This window comes from Micrasema longulum, unplaced genomic scaffold (genome assembly GCF_059751315.1).
Source record: "Micrasema longulum isolate JH-2025_06_02 unplaced genomic scaffold, ASM5975131v1 h1tg000003l, whole genome shotgun sequence".
Lineage (NCBI taxonomy): Eukaryota > Metazoa > Arthropoda > Insecta > Trichoptera > Brachycentridae > Micrasema > Micrasema longulum.
In genome coordinates, this window is record NW_028277212.1 from 156,990 (window position 1) to 182,849 (window position 25,860).

A 25,860-nucleotide genomic window follows, 5' to 3' on the forward strand; every position below is an offset into this window, starting at 1 on the left:
CTTCCACATTCATACATCTTGTCATACATGCCCTTCGGTTCTGTCTGCTTTTGACATGACCAGACTTAAGATTTTGGTTTATCTGATCATGCCACGTCTTCCTTGGTCGTCCTCGTTGCTTTTCGCCATATATACTTGTTTTACCATTCTTTCGTCGTCCATTCGTTCTTCGTGACCAAACCATCTCAGAGACCTTTTCTTAATCTTATCAATTATACTTGTCTCAGATTTACACTCTCGCCTGATTTCATCATTCGTAACCCTGTCATACATTGATTTCCCACACATTCGTCTAAGAGATCGCATTTCAACCGCGTTCACTCAGCTTTCATCCTTCCTCTGCCAGTTCCATGTTTCTCTTCCATACATAAGTGTTGGGACTAAAACTCCGTTGTGCACTGCCAGTTTAGCTTCGATTGACATATTTTTATTAGAAATTACTGTGCTTAGTGCTCCGTTCATTTTGTTGCCCGCATTCACTCTTCTTTCAACATCTTTTTCTACTCTTCCATCTCTTGAAAACATGCTTCCCAGATACACAAATTCTTCTACTTGCTCGAGACATTTGTTGTTTACATTTATTATGTAGTCAGTAACCTCACTATCCCTTTCAAATACCATCACTTTTGACTTACTTTCGTTCATCGCCAATTCGCTCTCCCGGTATACATTATACATTCTAGAGACTATTTGCTGCAAATCAGCCTTGTTGCTTGCTAACAGAACTGCATTGTCATCATTCAACAAGCAGCTTACTGAAAAATTATCCATTTTTGCTCCAATACCCATACATTCTATCTCTTTCATACAGTTGTCCATGTACAGATTAAACAACCATGGTGACATTACACATCTCTGTTTCACGCCTTTTATTTATTTTATTTTAATAATAATTTTAATGAAGTGTTACGAAGTGAATGCCGATTCAATTTTAAAAAAATAAAAAATTTAAAGATCTTTGTTTTCTAGGTAAATTAAAATTTCTGGATTCACCAAACTTCCAACTTCCATAAAATGTTAATTTTGAAACAGACCGTCCGGAGTACTAAGACTCGGTCTATTGAGACTGTCCAATTAGCATACGAATTCGACCAATCTCGTTACGACTTTCAAATTTACCCTGATTTATGGAATTTAGAATTCCGTTTGAATTCGTAATGCGGCTGTTTTCATGTTTGAAATAAGAACCGCTGTTTAAAGCTTTAAAATTATATTTATCGAGCACCCTAAGTTGTTCGGACTAAATTTTGTAATTTATTTATTTTATTTGTTTACAAAAGAAAATAAAACACACATAAAAAAACCTAACCAGTTTTCAATATATCGTTGTTAAGTCTATCATGAGTTAACTTAGTCCGGCAAGGGATTTTTTTACGTATTTTACTATAGTCCTTAAAATATAGCTTGATAAGAATGACAGCTGTCAAATTAATTTCATTACTGATGAGAAATTACTGATCACTGATCAAATCGATTTTATCAGTTATTTCATGCAATCATGAAACTCTGTTTCCGAAAATTGATACAAAAAACTCAAAAACAAGCCTTTTAAATAGAGTGTTTTAACACAATTATTCACCAAAATATGAGACATTTATACTTTTTCATGAACAACATCAAATTAATTATTTTTTTAATTCGATCAATTTGTACCATCTCTAAAGTTTTTGCAAAATTGTAAAAAACCTTACAAAAACGTCATTAATAATTGGGTTTATTTTAGTTTTAAGGCTGACTTTATTTATTAATGTTGATGGATGTTTCAAGCATTGTATTAAAAAAATAAATTAACACGCCAGATACAAATGCTTTTTCGTGTGTCAATATAAATAACTCTTTTGACGTTACTACAAAGTTTTGTCGTCACTTTTTCTGACAACTGTCATTCTAATCATGTTACATTTCAAGTACCATAATTAAGTTTTCTCGAATTTATTAGGTGTTAATATAAATTGATTTTTTTCAAATTATACGCACTAAATTTTTTTTAAAAGGTTCATGTTATACGACAATTTTTTTCCCTACAAGATGTTGTAATTATTTTTACGTTACACATATTAGTTTATCTCATAACAAGCCTTGAAAATGGAATGTTAAGTATCTACTTATCTACTAAAGTGAGCATTTTCGATACCTGTTCTATTCGAGTTTTAAAACTGCCAAAGCTGCTCGCGGTATTTGCGCCGTGCACTGTGAAGATCCTTCAAATAAAAGACAGCTATTCGATGGTTTTTGCGTTTTAAATATGGTAATTTTAACCTGAAAAACTTGGAGCGTGTAGAAAAGATCAGAAGACTTCGATGAGATCCGCTTAAACCATATTATTCATGAAGATCCCCTTCAAACCACCCTAGAATTGGCTGAGCACATGAATAAAGAACTTCAGTACCACGGGAAATTAGATACAAAAAATATTTTCTTCGTTCGTTAAAAATTAGAGCATTAAATTATTGGGAAAAGTTTCTTGAAAAATATACGAATTTCAAAAAATAAATAAAAACGAACTTTTTTGGATGACGTCACTAGTTCATATAAATCAACCAATGGCAAGAAAATTGTAAAATATTTCCGGTTTATTTGCCGTCAACGGACCAATCGGCTGAACTGACAACTGATACTTGGCGTAAAGCAATGACATGCATTGTATTGAAACTAACACAAAACAACATTATTTTCTTTTGACGCGTTTTTTTCAGAAACATGTCTAACTGATGAAATGCTCATTTTTGTCTATTTGACATTTCATTTTAAAGACTTGTAATCAAATACAAAAATAAAAACAATAAATAAAGTACATTTAAGAAAAGGTAATATAGAAGTTTAGGCATCTACAGGGCTTATAACCTGTCATTGGCAGGTTTAAGTGGTCAATTTACACACTGTGTAACATTCACCGTTCTGCCCAATTTTTTTTTGCACCGCAACAGGCCAGGAGGCCCAATAACAGTGGTGAATTAAATCGCAGAACACCCAGGCTTGAGAAAACTCACATTTATTTTTTGTGTTCTCACCGGGAATCGAACCCGGAATCTTCCGTGTGTGAGTCAAGCGTCTTGACCACTACACCACGGACGCCGCCATCTAAATTCATTTAATTCGTTCATCTGTTGATGTTTATGAAGTAAAAGAGCTGAAAACTTTATTTATGCGGATGAAATTTGTCTAATTGAATTATTTCACCTTCATACAAGGTAACGTCTGAAAAAGATTCAATTTCTCAAGTTCTTCATGGACCAGGCGGATTTATCAACAATATTTTGAGTTTGTCCAATTTTTTGTCGACAAGGACTGGATTCAACTCCCTGGGGAGTTGTTATTATTAATATATTACAACAGAGATGAAGAACATTTTCCATGGTTCATGAGAACTATAGAAATTTTTAAAAAAAATTCAGGCTTTATGTTGCCAGTATTTAAGTGAAATAATTCAACTAGATGAATCTCAATCACATAAATAAAGATTTCATCTCTTTAAATTCTAGAATATAGATGTACAAATATGAGCGGAATGGTGAACGTTACACAGTGTGTAAAGTGGCCACTTAAACCAGCTAATGACAGGTCATAAGCCCTGTTAATGCCTAGACTTCCTTTCTCAAAAATGTTTATTCTCTCTGTTTCTCCAAATTTAAACATGAATACCTCCCTAGGGAGGAAATCCAGCCAGTCTGCAAGCATTAAACATACTCAAAACATCGATGCACTATTTTTTATCTTGAGAACCCTTGCGTTCCTTCTTATTTAATTATTTCTCAGTCCAGAATCCTCTTCCGGTCTTCATTTAAATTTGAAAAATAACAGACGCAACTTATGTCAACATTAAAATACTTTTCATACCACCGCTGGCGCTGTTCTATATTCGAACCCGCTCGACGTCAAAGTAATTTAAAAGTTTGAAAATCGATCATGGACTCCATAATTGGACACATTTATTCCGCGGGCTTTTACGAAATGGCCGGCTATTGTAGAGTGCTATAAGCTTCCAAAAAAGAAAGTGGTACAATTCGCACTCCAATTCGAGTCCATAATGGCCCTTTACAATTATAATTCAAAGGCCAGTAATTTTACTGTGTGTTGTAGTTTTATTTCCAAAGGCATTCGAATTACTAATGGATTGCAAAAAAGAAATAAATTAGTATTAAGGAAAAAAATCTCCGATAAATTTGGAACATATGGCTTCATTATTAAAAATTCTTGATAAAAATTGACTGTAACGAAAACGTTCAGCGTTTTTTTATTATTTATTAATTGACTTTCAAACTAATGAAAAAAAAAATATTTGTAAGAATGTATCGTGATATCATCGCTATGATTTTTAAAGTTTCGTAATTTTGAAGCTTTGGCTATGTGCGAAATGAAGTAATAAAACAACGGACGCGAACCTGACTTGGAAGGTTGCACAGAAGCTGGCAGCCGACAGAGATTTTTTACATTTTTTTTGCACCACAACAGGCCAGGAGGCCTAATTACAGTGGTGAATTACATCACAGAGCATCCAGGCTTGAGAAAAATCCCATTTTTAATTTTAGTGCTCTCACCGGGAATCGAACCCGGAACCTTCCTGCGTGAGTCAAGCGTCTTGACCACTACACCACGGAGGATGCCTGGAGGATCTTCGTGGACGCCGTATGCTTCAACTAGGGAGCGGACATGGATGATGATGAATTTCAAAATCACCCGCCCGTGACGTCACTAGTTGCCGTCGGTGGGTTGGCTCTCCAGAAACTTGAAATCTGACCACTGTAATCGATTGGTTAATTAACAAAAACTTGTGACGTAGTTCAAAGTAAATAATTTTTATAAGAACCTTTTTTTTTTTAATTTTTTTTTATGTTTGTGGCACTAACTTTGTGTATCATCGGAAAATGTTTTTTTTTAGAAAATTAAAAATATTTAGTGAACCATTTTATTTGTTTACACAACCGACTAGTTTCGGCAATACGTTGCCCTTTTCAGGGTTACTTAACAACGTATAAAGATTAACAAGTAAATCTAAAAAGGTAGTTAGATTAAAAAATTCAAATTCAAATATTTATTCACGAAGTAACATAACAAATAACAAAGGATTTAAGACGTTAAATTGGAACTTTACATCAAACCAAGAACCCTCGAGCAATGGTTCGACATTATTAAGGTATAATACTCTATAATAGCAAGAGTATTTGCCTCTTAAACATAGTTTCACTAATGTGAAAGGTGTCGATCTCCAAAGTGGTAATGTTCAGCTGCTTGACTGCTCTTCCAATCGGCATGACCAGAGGCAGGTTGGTTCTGGAAACCGGGAGGTAAAACAGTCTGTGCCGACGCTGTCGGAGATAGCCATCAGAAATATAAAAATTGATACTCTCTAAAATGGCCGAGTTGTCGATGAAACCCCTTAACAGTCTGAAAAGATGGGTCAGTGTAGACCCATCCCTTCTAAGTTGCAAACTATTGGTCCCAAGCATACCCAAGAGGAACCCAGTGGGATAGAGCCACGGATAACTACCATATAAAGTAAACCTACATAACATATAAAATAAACTGTTAACAAATTAGTGGGTGTCAATAAGGGTAGGGTAGGGAATAATTGTGATTAAACTAGGGTTAGACTTTATAGGAAAAATATTGAAAATAGAGCTTTGACTTAAGCTTACCATAATTGAGAATTGACTTTATTTAAATTTTGTTCAACGGCTTTTTTTTTAAATCTAAATTATTGAGTTTTTTTCTTTCATTATTTGACTGTAATATTTAGATTCCATCTTCAAAATTGGAAATTCCGGATCTTCGGGAAGGAGAACAAATAAAAAAAAATGAAAGGGAAGTTTAGGTTATAAAGATATCTCCATCTTAGAACAGGTTGAGCCATGTTAAAAGGAGACTATCATAAAGAGAGAATACTCCGTTTTCATTATACATTAATTAGTTTTATATAGATTCCCTGTTATTAAGTATATATACTATTTGTTTGCAATAAATTTATTTAAAAAAAAATTATATGTAATAATTCATTGGTTCAGCCGAATGAATCTCACCAACATGTAAAAATATTTTAAAAGTATATTGTTAAGTTATTGAAAAATCGGGTAGTGGTACTGTGGCTAGTGTCTCGGACTCACAGACCAAAGGTCCGTGGTTCGAATCCCACTCTCTACCCCAACTCGATTCCATTTTCTAATAGTGAGTTATTTACAGCTCGTTGAAAATGGCCCTCAAAATTAAATATTCGGGTTAATCATAAGACCGCAAATATTTCTTTTTTCTTTAAAAAATAAAATAAAAAAAGTGTCCTCGGCACGGGTAACAGTGAGGTCACATTGTTTTTTATTATTAATCATTGTTTGTAATGTGGAAAAAAAATTATGAATATATATATGAAACAATGAAATATTTGTCAGTGTGTAATAAGTTTATGTTCCTTTAATTATGTTTATTTTATTTTATTATAATTTCAAAATGTTAAATTGGTCAACTATATTATGAAAATCCCTCTCCTCCACTCCTCCGCTATATTTCCTCATCCCTTAACCTTCTTAAAAAACTCTTTTTTTTCTCATGTCTTATATAATATATTATTTTTCTCTTTACTGCGTAACATGTTCTCTCATTATATTTGTGAAAAACTTTAACTGGATGTATGTACTATTTTTTATATTTTGTATTCTTATATAACAACTGTTGTTTTACTTTAATAAATAAAAATAAAAAATAAAAATTATTTGTAAAATAAAATATTTATAGATAATATGGTTACAAATACATTAATCAATCAAATGATAAAAATATTTTTCGTTAATGAATTGCTTTCGTTTGCCATACTTTAATTAATCCCATTAATTTGGAAATCTTAACCCTTTCTGCCAAAACCTAATAACTCTCTTGAAATGTCAACAACGACTGTTTATTAATTACAAAAATAATTAAGGAGATCTTCTGCAAATGTTTGTTTTAGTTTGTGTTAATTACCGACGAGACAGGCCGTTTTATTCCATTATTCCTCATTTATACTCGTTCAGAATGCTAACTAAATAATGTTCCAAATTTGAAGTTTTAAAACAACAAATATTATTTATTCATTTAAATAATTAAAATACTCGCAGTTCATTTATAAATTTAAGCAGTTGTCGACATGGTCAGACTGGTGGAGATCTAGTGCGTGGCAATAGTTGCGAGCGTTTTGCGGCCAGTTTGAACTTGAAAAATAATTCAAACTTTACAATACTGTTTTCTTCTTCAATCAGACGTAAACTCTTTTAAACAATGCTGTAAGGTCGATAAATTAGAACTTAATATTAAAAAATGCAAAATAATGTCATTTCATCGAACAAAACAACCGATTTCCTTCGAGTACCTAATAGAAAAATCGATGTAATTAAGTCCATCGGGGATTTAGCAGTTGTTTTTTAGTATAAACAGACATACAACGAGCATAAAGATAATACAGTAAATAAATCACTGAAATTACTTGGCTTCATTAACAGAATATTCTCTGATTTTACTAATGTCCGTACATTCAAAACTCTTTGTTGCTCAACTGTTCGCCCTCTTCTAAAATATGCCTCCGTGGTCTGGTCTCCATTCTATGTCAATCGCATAAATAACATTGAATCAGTCCAACATCGCTTGTTTCGAAAAGTAGCGTGGATGCTTGGACTAGAGAGAGGTTATTATTCTTATGCTGAAATAGAGTCAATATGAAATATTTTTAGTCTACAAAAACATAGAACTTATATTGATTCCATATATATGTTCGGCATACTAAAAGGTATAATCGATGTTCCATCATTACTGGGACAAGTGAAATTCAATACTCCGACTCGTAGTTTGAGAAACAATGAAGTACTGTTCATCGATCAGCGTAGAACAAACTATGGCCTTAATTCTCCAACGATCCGCCTTTGTAGTATTATTGACTCAAGACAAGATCAGGATTTTTTTGGTTTAAGTTTACAGCGATTTCTTCAAGCACTAAATAAATAGTCCAGACCCCGTCTTGATGTCCCTTATGTTTGTCAATGCTTCTTTTCTTTTTTAAAAAGTGTTTTTAAATATTATTTTATTGTAATATTTAAACTCCATAAATTGTAGAAATGGACAATGTCCGTTAATAAACAAACTAGAATTTTTAAAATTTAATTATAAATTAGCCACTGATTAAATTGTAGGCAAAGAATTAAAACTTTAAAATAAAATGTTGTAAACATGGACGCAATACGAGAACATCAGAATTATATGCATTTTCTTTTGTTAGCGTGTTGTAACTTTTTGTTATATTAAAAAAAAATATCTTTTACAACATTCTAAAACGAGACAAGGACAGTCGAGACTAATAAACCAGGGCCTCGATTATGAACGCGATATTTATCTGCACATATCGAGACGGTATACTTAACTTCTGTAATATCTGTATCTACCCCGGTATGTTCTACCAACTTGTTATCTCGACGTCATATGATCGAATGGAACCAATGAATGACCCCGAAAACATAGTCCTCGTTCCTTACTTCATTAAAATTTCAAATAGTATCATTTATATTTTAAATAGGCTTCTGTGATAAAAAGTGCCCACTCCAAAGCGATTATCAACTCCAATGAATCCCAAACTAAGCAAAAAATGCTCGCTGAAACATATTTTTTTAATGACTTTTAACAATTACCAAGACGGTATGGTTAACTTTCGTCTGTATTTTTCTAACGATTAATTACAAAGCAGGCTCTTTTAACGTTTTGATACGTAAACTCAGAAAGATAGTAAAACAGATGAAAAAAATAGAATAACTAAATATGTTTTTTACAGTGGTAACATGTTATGGCTAGATGCTCTTGTATGTTCATAGGGCAGTATCTAGACAGTCTAACCACTGCATATAGCCACTCGTTTTCAAAACTGGCATTTATGTTGGAATTTAATCCGACTTCAAAATTTACTTGTTTCTTTCTCATATTTTTAATAAGGTTTTAAGAAAAAAATCCCAACCTCAAACGGAAAAATTGCCCGGTGGAACAATATTTTAGTCTCTTCTAATGCGTAGATAAACGTATCGAGGGGTTCTAGACCCATCGACACAAACCAATGTACTTACATCAAAACTTGATCGGTAATATATCTTCGTAATCGGTCTCGAGAATTGTATCTTCAACTATGACGTCATACTGAAGCTATGTGATTTTAGTGGGCAGATATGTGGACCGCGACGTACGCTTCCCCTTGTTTTTATCGATGTACCTACCTAAAACTTGAAGGTAGTGGATCGTTAGTGTATCTTCGTAAACGCTAGAGAGAATTTTGAAGAGAATTTATGACGTCCTTGTCTTCCTATCATAATTGAGGCCCAGGGACTGAAATCATACAAAAAGCTACCAGGCAAAACTAAAGAGACGACAACCTTTACGAAAGATGTTAAAAATATTATCATTAACAATAGAATATAAAAATATTTTTTCATTAATTTTATCCGTTTGCGTTTGTAAATTAATTTCAAATAATAAAATAAAAAAAGACGGCTGAGCTAACCTTTATGTAACAGACATGATATATTTGGTTTGCCAATGCAGTACCCTATGCACCAGTGCGTGCAAAATGAGGGATGATTATTATGAGTTAACTTTTACGTTTTGCTGTAATGTGTATTCGTTTTATTTTGATATTCATGAGTGATGCCCATCAACAAAACAAATACATATTTGTGTAAGCTATTTTGTTTAGTACAATTCAATATCCGTTTCCTGTTTCATTACATCCTGTCGTGGCAATAGTATCCGAGAAGTGGTGGGGGAAATTGCCGTGACGTCATCGTGTCACGGGAAAATGGCGGCCGTTTGTAGTTCAATAACTTAGCAGTAAAAAGGCGTATTGAAATTTACAGTTTCCGATGGTTTATTGGCATTTTCAGCGTTGGAAAACATTATTTTCCTTTATTGGGGCTTTTTTTTTTACCAAAACACGATAATATTGGCCGTAATATACATTTTTTGATTAACATAATCACTAATTTACGTTTTACGTACTATCAAAAATTTAATAACATATAAGCCCTAAATTTGTGGCTATTAATTATTTTATTTTTTTACCTTATTGATTATGTTTACTCTCTGGGCGCTCCGTGCTGAGGTAAACATTTTACAGTACTTTCAAATATGCCCTGAATACATATTATCATCATCATTCCATGTCCGCTCCCTAGCTGGAATATATGGTATCCACAAAAAGCCTCCATGCATCTATGTCGGCCGCCATCTCCTTTGCGTCCTCCCAAGTCAGGTTCTCGTCCCGAAGTTCTGACACAAACTGCCGGTGAACTGTCAGCAGTGGACGTCCACGACGTCGAGAACCTGATGCTTTGTGAGTAGGCAAGCGTGGTTAAGGCCCGGTTCAGAATTAACGATGTTGTCACAGATTGTTTTGAGGTCACCACCGGATTTCGCCAAGGTTGCGTCCTTGCACCGTTCCTTTTTAAAATTCTTATGGATTTTATCTTTAGAAAGTCGATTCCACTAGATTGAGGGGTGTTCAACTCCCCCTCTCAAAAACTCTGCGACGTAGAGTATACCGATGATGTGGTTATAATTGACGATTGGTGGTGTAGGTGATGTCTAGGATCGTAGATTTGTTTGTAGCTCTCTACTTCTGCGGCTGTCCTTCTTCGAATATGTGGTGGAGCAATTCCGATGATTGGGTAAACTTTATCAACCGGTATTGGTTTGAGGTATCCTGCTACAATTCGTGCCATTTTATTAACCTGTTTGGAGTGGGCAGATGTTTGCCGCACGTCCGGCACTCAGCTAATATGAATAAGCCTTGCGCCGAAGTTCTTAGTTCTGATGACGTTGCACCCCATGTGGTCCCCGTGAGTTTACGTATTTCAGTGTTTTGCAATGTTTTATCTTCTCTCTCATCCATTCTTAGTTCAACTCTCTGCCAGCCTCCCTATTTCTCATGTAAAATGCAGAAAGTTGTGTTTTTCTTGGATTTGGTTTAAGGTTATTTGCAATATAGTAGTCTCCAAGTATCTGAAGGTATTTAGACAGATTTTCCTCAACTATCTGAAACGTGTCCTTCTATGCAGTCACGGCTGTGTCATCGGCATAAATGAACTGTTTGGTTTTTAAGCCTGAAGTGGGTTGGTCGTTTATATAAATATTTAGAGAATAGGCACAAGAACACTTCCATTTTTTTGAGTTCTCCATCTGCTGTTTTTGCCTTGGAGGGTGACATAAAACCTTCTATTAGACAGAAGCAAACCGATAGTCTGGGCAAGCTTATATTCCTTTGTATGGGTGTAGATTTTTTGAGGAGCTTATACCCATTGGTGCACTGCGGGCATTTCAAATTAGAAATTCCCGTTATTTTTTTATCATATGATACATATATCTTACATGTAACAGTTCAACAATGTACGCTATAGAAACTTCAACTTTTTGACTATAAAAGTATAACAAAAATATAAATATGAAAAATCTTAGAACTATTAACTGAAGTCAACAAATCACAAAATGAGTCTGGTTTTTGGCTAATTTTCCACCCGAGTATAGCCAAACGTAATGCGACACATCCCGACCGCGGGTTTTCGCTGAGCCGCAGTTTCGGTTAATTTTTGACGGAAATGAAAGCCGCGCCCAAAACTCGTTTTACTGGCAGAAACTGTCCGGAACCGAAACTTCGGTCGGTCACTATAAATTCGTTTATTCATTACTATTAAAACACAAACTGTTAGACTGGCAGAGCAGTACGGAGTTTTGTCCCAACACTTATGTATGGAAGTGAAACATGGAACTGGCAGAGGAAGGATGAAGCAGAGTGCGTGCGGTCGAAATGTGGGAAATCAATGTATGACAGGGTTACGAATGATGAAATCAGGCAAGAGTGTAAATCTGAGTCAAGTATAATTGGTAAAATTAAGAAAGGGTCTCTGAGATGGTTTGGTCACGTAGAACGAATGGACGACAATAGAATGGTAAAAACGCTAATGTTAACAATTATTCTTTTCTCACTTGAGTTTCTTATTTATTTATTTTTTTGTCACATTAAATGTCTAAATCTTTTGCATAACTTAACTGGTCATTTTATGTTAGAAAATCGTTGATTTTTTAAAAATACTTTTTATGTATGACTGTATGTTTTCTGAATTCAATAAAATAGTTTTTAAAAGAAGACGTGTGTGGTGGTCCATTCTCTCTGCCTACCCCTACGGGAAAATGGCGTGATGGTAGTAGCAGTAGTATTAAAACACAAAACCCTAAAATTACACAAAAACCCAAGCAATTTCTCATAACTAAAATAGCAAAACTCCTGGATTACACGATACTGTAAAATTACGCAGCACACATATATTATTATTTTACGCACATTGACGTAATGCGTAAAATAAGAAGTTCAGTCTATAAAAATTCAGGGTTTTATGATAATTTTGCCCCGGATCGGCTGGTTGACCCAAAGAACGAATGTCATATAATAAAACCAAAAAAAAAATGGCGAATTCGGTGTCCTATTTGGAAACAGGGTTAGAATAATGCCTCGGGCGAAATAAAATGGCCATAAATTTTGAGAGGGTGGTATGAATATTGAAAGGAGTTTATAGGTGTTTTCTTTTACTTGGCCAAAATTCTTTTTTACTACAATTAATATCTCGAATTCTGACTTCGGTATTGACGTTTTGAGTACATGTAAATGTTGATAGACAAGGCTGTATTTCGCTCCCTCGGGAGTAATCAGGTAGAAGAATTTGTGTACCTGGGAAGTATGTTTACTAGGGACGGAAAGGCCGAGAAAGATATTGAAAGGAGGGTGAGTGCCGGGAACAGGGTGAATGGTGCACTAAAATCTACTTTGGCAAACAAATGTTTATCGCGGGAGGCTAAACTAGCAGTTCACAACGGAGTTCTAGTTCCAACTCTAATGTATGGCAGCGAAGTATGGAATTGGAAAAATAATGATAATATAAAAGTATGTAGGTTGAATGCTGTCGAAATGCGATAAAACAAATTCTGTTTATAAACATTCAAAAACAATTTTTTTTAAACACTTAAAAAACAATATTTTTCCAAGTTTTTTTGTAAATGCATTCTCCTCATATGCAACTCTGGTAGTCGTGAAAAAAACATTTATGCTCCGTACTTCTCTTTTGTATATTAGATTGAAGATTTTAATATCCACGAACACGCACAGTGCAAAGATCTATATTTCTCTGAAAACCGCACGTGAATTGGTCAAGCCGTTTAGGAGGAGTTCAGTGGCATCACACGTACGGAGAAATTATAAATATATAAAGATGTATATGTATTTGAAGTGTGAAATATTTATTTTTTAAAAAACGTTTATCAGGATTTTTATCTGAGAGTAACCATTTAGTCAAAAACTCTTGTTCTGGGTTTTGATTCTATTTCATACACAGAACATTATTTTCCACCCTCTTGGATACACAGAACAAATTATTGAACCATCAGATCGCTTTTTCAGCATAAAAAACAACCGCTGTTCAAGAATATTATATTTCGTTGTCCTTATGTGTAATTTATTCCAAGCCAATTTGTCTTTTAAGCATGTCGTTTCACTAAATAAATATTTAATTTTAAAACACGAAGAGGACACTTAAATATTAAAAAGGTTCCAGTAATTATCCTTTAAAGCAGGGGTCACCACCTTTTTTTTCAAGAAGCAGATCGTTTTTTTATTTCTAAAGCAAAAATTTTTTATGACATTTTCGTAAATTGAGATGTTCGGTGCTAAATATTTGGTATTTGAAAGTAAATTTCGCGGTTTATGAAATTGAAATTTAATAAAGCCATACAGTTTTTTTGATAAAATAAAAGTATGAAACCAATAGGAAGTCCGTCAGTTTTCAATCTTTTTTGTGCCGCTAGGTATTGCAATACAGTTCCTATTAAGTCGCGAAATTTTAAGCAATTTTTTCAAAAGATAAACCCTATTACAATTATTTTAAAAACATATATGGAACCTAACCAATATTAAATCACGTGCTCCACAAACGTATAGTTTATGTTATGTTTTACTTCTTTTTTGTGAGTTTTATAATATAAATAATAAAGGTAAGGAAGTAATAAAGGATTCTTGATTTGGAAAACAGTATTTTAAACATTATTTCTTAAGGGCTACTTTTCTTTGAGATGGTACTTTTGACATAAGACCATAATTGCTTTCATGCGTCATATTACAGGACATATGGTGTTTGACGCGGCCGTTTTTAGCACTTTTTATTTCTAGAACAATTCGGCCAGTTGACATTTTAATTGAATACCTAATGTTGACTGAATTCATGGTGTTATTTTTTATTTATTTTTTAATGAGTTGTGTATTAATGTAATGGATAATACATCTACATAATGTAATATATCACGAAGTTACATTGTGTGAGTTGATTTCATGGATGAGAGTTATTGTATCACACAGAACCACAAAAAAATATCAATTTATAGTATATATTATTTACCTTCTTTGTAGGTACAAACATATGATATTTTTTTATGGCTTACCTGTAAATAAAATCACCATTTGCAACTGCTATCTAGTAGAGTATAATAATATACCTCTACATCAAGCTATAAATAACATAATTTTGAAAGAAAAATTCAACATTTTCTACAGGGTTAAACATCTTAACTTTTTCATATAATATCATGACTTTTGTGTAGTAAAAGACCTGGGGCTCAATCACAAATGACTATCGACGTGCTAAAAAACGTGCTAAGTATTTGAGCGATCACAACGAACAATTATGAACACGCTGAAGTTATCGCGGTCGCGTCGCAAAACGCCAAACGCCCTCAACAATTGTTTCGTTTAATAGCTTTCTCAATTTGATTCAAAACAAATAAATAGTATGATAAATTGTGAACAAAAAATAAAACTAAATTATTTTACTTACAGTTTAGGAATATTCTCCATATTTACAAGGGTAAAATTTAAGTATGTGATTGATTATGCGTTACAAAACGTAAATATTTTGAATTTTGACATTTAATATTAGGTGTTGCCAAGCATCAAGTTGAAGTCTGACAGTATTAAAAAAATGTAATCAACGCATGTATTTTTTACATTTTTTTTTTGCACCACAACAGGCCAGGAGGCCTAATTACAGTGGTGAATTACATCACAGAGCACCCAGGCTTGAGAAAAATCATATTTTAATTTTTGTGTTCTCACCGGGAATCGAACCCGGAACCTTCCGTGCGTGAGTCAAGCGTCTTGACCACTACAATAATCCCGATCGATAACTTCCACGGATGTTTCATTGTGACCGCGCATACGATAAACAACCACGGTGAAAAATTGTTATCACGCCGCTAATTAGCACGTCGATAGTCATTTGTGATTGAGCTGCTGAAATCTTTATTGATGTGCGTGTGATCAGTCTGACATTATTATTTTACCTGCAAAGCCATAGGCCTTTTGAATACCTAGACTTCCATATTCCCTTCTCAAACATGTTTTCCCTCTCTGTTGCAATAAATGTTGATCTTGATAACTCCCTAAGGAGTAAAATCTGGCTTTTTCCACACACATTTGGAAGAACTAAAAATATTGTTAAATAAATCAATGCCTTGAGGTTCAAATTTAAAACAGGCAGCGCAACGGCCCGGAGTTGCCCCGCGGGCATAGTTTGCGACCCCTGCTTTAAGGGTTGCGGAAAAAATGGGTTTCCACGAGAACATAATTAAATTCTCTTTGTACTTTTTCAGCGCTGTCCTACACCGCAAGAATTTCAGGAGTTTTTTTTATGTCGTCTTTTTATTTGCAAACTCTGGCTTATCTGCTTAATGCAAAAAATGTTGACCTTTAATTTTTAAAAATACTCCCTGTACGGAGTTTGTGATTATTTTTGTGTTTTTTTTAGTTAGGTTGTGAGTACATTTTTAAGATTGTGGATTTGAACTACAGACAAAAAAACTGAAACATAATTTTATTTATTTAAAAAATTTGTAATACTAAGTATAGTACAGTCAAATAATTTAATTTAGGACCACCTAGGACTAACAGAAAAAGAATCAGTTTTGTGTACACAGCAATTAATTTATACAATTCACTTTCTAATGACCTAAAAATATACAAAACATACACGTACCTAAAAAATACCTAAATAAAACAGTCCTTGCAGCCTGTGTTACGAGTAATATGTGATATTATTTAATCGACTTTTTATTAAAACTATTGTGTTATTATATATAATATCCCCTCATACCAGCACGTTTGCTAATTGGGAATATTTCGAACAAATATAATATGTAATGTTGTATGTAAAGTTTAAAAAACCTCGTATTTTGTCATAAATAAATAAATGTAACCTAAATCCTAGTGCAATAGATGTTTTTTTGTTTTTTTCTAAATATTTGTTTTCTCCTAGAAAAATATATTGAAATTCAAATGCTTTTTATAAAATATTGATCAATTTTCGGCAGTCTATTTTTGGTTGGTTTGAAGATGCTGCCACGTTATCTTTTTTTGTAGGTAATTTTTAATTAGAAAATCTTCAAAACAAACACATAAAATAATAGCATATCAAAGCGAACCTACTCAAAGGCTTGACTTTGATTACCAAGTTCCTTTATCTCGCTCAAACAACAAAATATTTTTTCATTTAATAATAACAGTTTCAATTTCCCTTTTATGAAGTTCGAAAATAATCAAAGTCACCCCATTCCACTAACTCTACTAAAAATCATAGACTTTTACGTAAAAACTGTCGCCGCTTCCAATGACGTCATACTTGATGACCTCACGAAATGTTTGTTTTTATCTTTATTCAAATGACTAAAATCTGATTTCTTTGTATTTTTCCCTTATTTATTAATTTTTTTTAATAATTGTAGTACAGATTATCTTGTGATTTTTAAAATCAATTCATTAGCTAATAAATAAAATCCATTATTCGATCTGTTGATTTTTGTAAAGGGATGTTTAACTAATTAATTTTGGAGTACGGTATGATTGGATGGGGTGGTGTGCGCGACACTGTTTTAAATAGTGTATTTGTTGCACAAACATCCATAATTAAAATAATACTCAGCGTCCCAATACAGACACTTACTGAAGAAACATTCTACAAATCACAACTTATGATACCAAAACAATTATACGCTAAAACAATACTTACTTACAGATACAAAAACTACTCTGACTCAAATGAAAGACATAATCCCTACAATACATTACATACAAATAATACAATCACTAAATCCTTAACTCAAAGACAACTTAAACAAATAAAAACTAATACCACTTCCGGACAAAGAGGTTTTGAGTATTATTCAATTAATATCTATAACCTACTTCCACTATCTGTTAAAACAATTAGTTACGATAAAATATTCAAAAGGGCTATAAAAAATGGATAATGAAGCTAGGTAGAAGTAAAATGGATTGTCTCATTCGCTCAAACCAATATTGAATCAACTGCTCTACAAATGTATATCTTATGTTAGGTTTTTGTTCTTTTCATTGTACGTTTTGTTATATAAATAATATGGGTGTACATAAATTAATTATAAACATAAATATATACGTAGTGTTTTAAACTGTCTGAATATTTTGTTTTTTATCTCTGTTTATTAAGTTAGTCTTCTTGTTTATTCTCAAATGTAAAAATATTTTTTTAAAGAATATTTTTAAGTGTCCTCGGCACGGGTGACTCCAGTGAGGTCACATTATTCATATTAATAGTTATAGTTTGTTAGAGCAAAATATGAATAAATAAATAAAAAAATGAAATAAATTATACCCTGCAACTATGCGGAGCATTATTTATGTTCCAAATAATAACCATGGACTATTCCACATTCCAATATACAAGACCCATTTGCCAATTGTTTAGCCCGTTAAAAGGATTAACTCTATCAACAATATTTTGAGTTTGTCCAAATTTTTGTAGACAAGGACTGGATTCAACTCCCTGGGGAGCTGTTTATATTAACATATTACAACAGAGATGAAGAACATTTAAAAGAAGGTAATAAAGAAGTCCAGGCATCTACAGGGCTTATGACCTGTCAATGGCTGGTTTAAGTGGGGAGCTCCCAAGGGAGTTGAATCCAGTCCTTGTCTACAAAAATTTGGACAAACTCAAAATATTGTTGATAAATTACCTGGTCCATAAAGAAGTATAGAAATTGAAAAAATAATATTTTCAGGCGTTGCCTAGTATGTAGGTAAAATAATTCAATTAGATGAATCTCACCCGCATAAATAAAGGTTTCAGCTCTTTAACTTCACAAACTTCAACACATGAAAGAATTGAAGGAATATAGATGTTCAAATATAGGCAGAATGGTGAATGTTACACAGTGCGTAAACCAGCCATTGACAGGTCATAAGCCCTGTAGATGCCTGGACTTCTTTATTACCTTCTCTTAAATGTTCTTCATCTCTGTTGTAATATGTTAAGATTAACTCTATGTTAAATAATATTACTTTGGACATTAAAATTGTTCCTGTCTCTGAGAGAGTTTATTTTATAAAAGATATTCTTCCTTTTTTGACATTCTTAAAAGGTATTTTTAGAGTTTGTGCTATTTTTATAAATATCTATCTATTTTTTAATTATATGTATGAATTAAGACGTAATATTTTGAAAAGTAAAATAAAAATGATATCTTGATTTTCCATTTAAAAAAACTGATTTACATTACTACTACTACTGCCATCCCGCCATTTCTCCGTAAGGGTAGGCAGAGAGAATGAACCGTCGCACACGTCTATCCTGAAATATATTGCCAGCTTCTTAAACATTCAAACATCTTGTCATACATGCCCTTCGGTTCTGTCTGCTTTTAACATGACCAGACTTAAGATTTTGGTTTATCTGATCATGTCACGTCTTCCTTGGTCATCCTCGTCTCTCGTTGCCGTTCATTTTTGCCATGTATACTTGTTTTATTCTTTCGTCGTCCATTCGTTCTACATGACCAAACCATCTCAGAGACCCTTTCTTAATCTTATCAATTTTACTTGACTCAGATTCACACTTTCACCTGATTACTTCATTCGTAACCCTGCCATACATTGATTTCCCAAACATCCGTCTAAGAGATCGCATTTCAACAGCGTTCACTCGGCTTTCATTCTTCTTCTGCCAGTTCCATGTTTTACTTCCATACATAAGTATTGGGACTAAAACGTCGTTGTGCACTACAAGTTTAGCTTCGATTGACATTTTTTTTTTAAACCTTTTACTTTGTTTAGTACGCCGTTCATTTTGTTCCCCGCATTTACTCTCCTTTCAACATCTTTTTTTACTCTTCCATCTCTAAAAAACATGCTTCCCAGATACACGAATTCTTCTACTTGTTCAAGACATTTGTACATAACACAAAATGATATAATATACGATGTATACATTTGAAAAAATATTAATCTATTGTCCCTAATAGTACAGTATAATGTTCTTTGCATATTTTCCAAAGAAAGCTTTTTCTTGCATCTATCTATGTAGGTAAACACGTACTAAGATAGATGCAAGTTATATGTGTATGGTGTGGGATTGATCACTCACTTAAATTTTTTTATATTTACAAATTACAATTTAAATTCAAAACATTTTACAGAAGGAAATATAGAAGTCTAGGCATCTTCAGGGCTTCTGGCCTGTCATTGCCTGGTTTAAGTGGCCACTTTACACATTGTGTAATATTCACCTTTTTGCCTGTATTTGAACATCTATATTCCTTCGACTCTTTCATCTGTTAACATTTTTGAAGTTCCTGTGTGTAAATTAGGCACTTAAACCAGCCAATGACAGGCCATAAGCTCTGTGCGTGCCTAGACTTCTATTTTTTCTTCTGTAAAATGTTATTTATATCTGTTGTAATATGGTAATATTAACAGTTCCCTAGGGGGTTGAATCCAGTTTTTGTCTGCGAAAATTTGGACAAACTCAAAACTATGGTGATTTTTATACTCACTAGAATGACAGCGGACCACCTCGCTATCACCGCTCACCATATATCTCACAAGAACATAACCATATGTTCATATCAGCAGTAAAAAAAATAATGATAAAGAAACAACAGAGTATGTAACTCTCGAAACTCTGACTCTTGACTCTAAAAAACATAGTGGACGCCTTGATAGTCCGGCTCTTTTGTCAGAGTTATCATTAAATAACCCCGGCTACCGCACCCGTCACACGTCGAGCTCTCTATTTCATGTGCCAGCAGTTCGTACGAACTATGCCCATAACTCTCCACTTATATATTTTGCTAGTGAATATAATTTGAACTTTCCCCTTATTGATCCATTTGATTGTAAAAAAATAACATTTAAAATGCGCGTCTTAAAACATACTTTTTTGTCTTATACTTAGTTTCAATAATAACGTCTTATTTTATCTTATTTTATTTTTTTTTATTATTTTTTATTTCAAATTCTTAATATTTTACTTATATTTTTATTTTTGACACTTGACACTTGTGCAATATTTACACAGATGTCCACTCTCATTCCAATATAACACCCACTCACCCACCCTCTCACTCACTTACACTCACACAAACACACTAGTATGTATTGTACGTGTATTTAATGTATTTCTGTGGATATTTGTCATTGGTTTTATTGTATATTTTATTTGTTATATTTTTGTTACATGTATTACTGTTGAAATCCCCAATAAATAAAAATAAATTATATTTTTAACAATTTACGTATCTTCTTTGCAGCTAAACTCCACGATATCTCCGAAGAAATTTCCTCCAAACCCGAAGAGTCCACAGCAATAGAAGATCAGATCTTTGACGAAGACGATCTCAAGGCAGTGACCAAGATCCAAGCTTGCTTCCGCGGTCACAAAACCAGGAAGGAACTGACCGGCGTCACGGGTGGAGAAAAGGACGCCACGAACGTAATAGCAAAAGGAGCAGAGGAGAAGAAAGATATAGACATGAGCGGAAAGGCAGAAATTGAAGCTAACAAGGCAGAGATGGAGGCAGAATTTAGTGCTGATGATAAAGGTAAGCTATTTTTAGCTATTTCAACACTAAACGAAGTTCAACAGTGAAAGTTCTGCCTCAACCTTCTTATTCTATTTTTACGCTTAGAAGTGGTGGTCAGTGCTATTCAAGCTCTTGACGTCACTGCAACCTGTAAAGGTCTATTATGATGGTTCCCGTGAATAGTTCTTGCCCTCCAAGCCCAGGTATATAAAGACCCTAAATACCGTTTGGAAGGCGAGAGTTTAAATTTTGCCGAATCTCCCCCTCCGAGCCCAGATCCGTAAAGTATCGGGCTATTCGGTAAAGGCCTCCACATTGTAACGAGTCAATTTAGACGCGTAAGAACTTTAGTTCGATAAGCCCCGCTACTGACAACACTTTAAATTTTGTTGCGAAAAATCGGAGTTGCCGAATTCGATCGTTGGCAACACGAAATCACTTGTGAGAGTAACCCCAAAAACTGTTTCAAAGACCGCGGGTTTTCTTGTCGGTTTCGCTCTTACAAAAAAGCAATGTTTTTTTTTTACAATAAATGAGTTAATCTTCATTAATTTTAAATTTCATGTACCACGATTTTATTTCTAATTTAATCCTATCTTCAAACATCCATATTTCTTCAATTCCCTCATCCATTTAGTTTTCTGAAGTAAAGGATTCGAAATATGTAATAATGTCAATCTCGATAAACTCCCTGGGGCGTGGATCCAGTGCTTGACTACAAACATTTGAGCATCTAAAAATGTTGATGTAATAATGTTTTGAATATGTCCAAATGTTTGCGGACAGGCTGGATTTCCTCCCCGGAGAGTTATTTAGTTCTAAATTGGTTGCAACAGAGAGGGAAAACATTTTTGAGAATGGAATATGGAAATCTAGGAATTTATGCATAAAGGAGAATATTACGCAGTGTGTAATTTGGCTAAATAAACCAGCTAATGAAAAATCATTAGCCTTGTAAGTGACAAGACCTTCAAATTCAAAAAAGGTTTTCGTTTTCTGTTGCAACAAATTTAGATCGATAGAATAATTAAATAATTGAAGTATCACAATAGTCTAGCGAAAAAGTTCTCCCTCAACCTACGGCTCTATCCCACTGTCTTTCAAACGGAACTCTATACCATCTATACCTATGCGCATGAAAATTTGTGCAAACAGTACAAAAGAAAAAGAATTTATGTTCTCCCAGACAGTCGGGCTGCTCTAAAGAACTGAACTCTGTTGAAATCAATTCTAAATTAATCTTGGAGTGCCGACAGGCGCTTAATTGTGTCGATGGGTGTAACCCTGTGACAATGATTTGGGTACCTGGACACTCGAACATCGACAGTAACGAGGCAGCTGATGAATTGGCAAGGCTGGGAGCTGAGACTGCCCCAATAGGCCCTGAAACCCACTTACCTAAATGTCTTGGGCCAGGAAGCAGAGTGTAATGCTCTGGCAAAAAATATTTGGTCAGCACCATGCGGAGGAACTGATAAAAGGGTACTCGCAAAGTTTTGTCTTTGAACTAATAAAGCTTAGCCTAAATCAAGAGAGAGTTATTACTATTGCCCTTACAGGGCACTGCAGATTGAAGAAACAGCTTGCCAGAATTAACATTTCCAAAACTTCTAGATGTAGGTTTTGCAGTGCAGATGAGGAAACACCTATGCACGTTCTATGTGAATGTGATGCTTTACATCATAAAAAGAGCTTCATCCTCGCGGGACTTCTGGTTAAACCTGCCGATGTTGGAGAGATCGCCCCTTACCTAATAGTCCGATACTTTACGGATCTGGGCTTGGAGAAGGAGATTCGGCAAAATGTAAACTCTCGCTTTCCACACATTAGCCAGGCTTTTGAAAGATCTGGGCTTGGAGGGCGAGCACTATTCACGGGGACCCGTCACAATAGATATTCGTAGGTCGTAGTGACATCAGCAACTTGCAAAGCACTGACCCCCACAACTAAAAATATGAATAAAAATCACTTTAGTCTTATGATGCAGTGCCCTATACACCACTTGGTGAGGGTCTTTTTACGTTTTTTAAACTTGTTTTAATAATACATCCCAGAAATTTCAATAAATTAATATTATTAACGGAAAGCAAGATTTTCGCTGACGTGAAATCAATAATACCATTCATTAAATTGTAGAACTCGTTCATTTAATACGTGTCGTATCAAAGGCAGGAAATTAAGTTTCGTTTCAGTAATCGGGAGTGGAAATTTCAATTAACGTTTCTGTATTTTTTTACTAAACGGATTACAAATTTTAAATTTTGGAACCCAATGAAATTTATTTTTTATTTCGTAAATTGATGAAAACACTGAATTCTTTAAAGGCTGTGCCAAAAAACTCCTTTACACGCAGTGATGTAACATCGCGTTACTTCTAGCAAAAGACAGAATATTATGAAGTTCAGACATTTAAAAAAAAATTATAGAGACATGTGATGTAATGTACTTATTAGATAGTTGTAAAAAAACTTAAACATTCAGGTGTGTGTAAGTGAGAGCATCATTAAATAGTAAGTGGGATCGTATCGTAGCCAGAAATAATGAGTCTTAATTTATTTATATATCTCTGTTCCCGGCACTCGCCCTCCCTTAAATTTCTTTCTCAATCATTCCATCCCTAGTAAACATACTTCCCAGATACACAAATTCCTGTACTTGAAACAATAGAAAATAAAAAACCATAAAATTACCGTGTAACCCGTCGAGGCGTTTTCGTTCGATGGAGGAAGCGTATACGTTTTGACGCATTTGCATTAAAATGTACAAAAATAATTCGATAGAAGTGTATTATTTTGGATATCAATTATATGCATATGCAGTGGAAAAAAAAATTAATACCTCTATTTTTATTTGAATTCTCCTTAATCAATACAGTAACTCAATAAGAAAAAGTAATAAAGAGGGAAAAAAAAGTAAAAAGAGATGTTCCTTCGGACTTGATTTAAACAGAGATGGCATAGAAACTTTTTTATAGTAGATGGGAGATATTTGCACAGTCGAGCCGCATGGACACTATATGTGTAAGTGTTAGAGAAGAAAGGAATTGTTAATGGGTATTAAGAGAAGGCGGAGAGCATGGACTACCATACACGCCTCTACTGGCATACATTCGTTGCCTCTTGCGAATTCATACATCTTGTCATGCATGCTTCAATTCTGTCTACTTTTAACATGACCAGACTTTAGATTTTGGTTTATCTGATCATGTCACGCCTTTCTTAGTCGTTCCCGTCTCACGTTACCGTTAGTTTTTGCCATATATGCTCGTATTTGTTTTACCATTGTTTCGTCATCCATTCCTTCTATTCCATCCATTCATCTCCTTTTTCAATCTTATTAATTATACATTTTTCATATTTGCACTCTCGTCTGATTTTGCTCTCGCCTGAGAATACATAACCCTGTCACATATTGATTTCCCAAACATTCGTCCAAAATATTATATTTTGACGGCTTTTACTCCGCTTTCATCCTTCCTCTGCCAGTTCCGTGTTTCACTTTCATTAATGTGCGTCGAGACTAAAACTCTGTTGTGCACTGCCAGTTTAGCTTCGGGAGCTTTCGCGTTCGGAATTCTTTTGACGCGCGTATGCATAGGTGGGTTAAATATGTTGGGACAAGCAACTGTTCCTGTGGGATGCTGATACAGTTGGGACTGTGCTTCTTTCCGAGCAAAACGGACACGTTCTCTTGTTTTGTCCTCCCCTTATGGAGATGGTATTCGAATCCTCTGCCTCTGATCACCTGGTGAGTTCATCTTTATTCATGGCCGTTTTCTTATAGTAAATATCCGTGTTAGTTACCTTTGTTGTATTACTTTGTTTTAAGTTATTATATTTGTATATTTGAATATGTTCATTTTTGTACATTATTTGTAGAAATATATATTTGTGAATAAAAAAAACTGAGGCATTGAGGGAATCCTGAGGGGGGAACCGTATTGTCCTCTGTCCTCTTTCTCCTTCCTTTATCAATCCGCATAGAGTTTGTATTCCTTATAAATGTTGATAATAAATTTCCTCTATGCGCAGCTGACAGTCTCCCAGGACCCTATGACAGCTGCGGGTGGATGGTTGGCTTAAGGGTCTTCCTCAATGCCAGTTTAGCTTCGATTGGCAATTACTGTCACTGTTCATTTTGTTGCCCGCGTTCACTCTCTTTTCAACATCTTTTTCGCGATAATTCCAATTATATTAATACCTTTACTTTAAAAAAAAACAGAGAGCAGATCACGACACACGGGCAAACAAATGCTTAAAAATTAAATGCATCATTGCGGCAATCTTTTGTGTTAGTTTTAAATTTTACGGTAACTACTATAGTGAAGGTAAATAGTAGGATCTTTTTCACTTCTTTTTCCATATGCACTCCTAAATGGAGCACGTGGACATCACCAGATATAACTTGAAATGAGTTTTTCCGTCTCTGCTAAAATATTTGTCAGTCAAGTTATTATATTATCATATGTGGGCAACAAGTCCCTTCATGTCTTTCATTTCATTTTGAGTTTGAGTTTTCTTGTAAATTCTAACCTCGAAACTTTTCTTAATTTTCGAAAGTACTTCACACAACATTTCAATGTTAATTTTGTTGAATCCACTTCTATATTTGTATCAGAAAATTGTTCACAGGGTCATAATTTGACCATAGACTGTTTCATAAACATTTGCCGAATTTATTCATTAATTTATTTATATTTTCTTCTTTTTTTTATATGCGAGTGACAGTTGTTAACAGGCCTTCCGTTCCACTAGAAGAGTGTTTGGCATTTTGTTCCCTACTTTGGTTTATTTTACCAATTCGCTGCAATGTATTGATCATGTATGATACTGCCTCTCGTGTGAGTTCTTTATTACCTATCACCGATGAGACGTCGCAAAGATCTTCACCCAGGCTTTTGCATCGCGCCTCCAGCTATTTTCTTTGAAAACTGAAAAA

At 34.1% G+C, this 25,860-nt stretch overlaps 1 protein-coding gene across 2 annotated transcripts in view; it reads left to right on the forward strand.

Annotated features, from left to right (window-relative positions):
• The window catches only part of igl (IQ calmodulin-binding domain containing protein igloo), a 218,600-nt gene that overhangs the window by 89,846 nt on the left and 102,894 nt on the right, over positions 1-25,860 (forward strand). For both annotated transcript variants that reach the window (XM_088239720.1, XM_088240441.1), the window contains exon 2: positions 20,650-20,940. In XM_088239720.1, the coding sequence (XP_088095846.1) occupies positions 20,650-20,940 (291 nt within the window). The remainder of the gene's footprint in view (positions 1-20,649; positions 20,941-25,860) is intronic.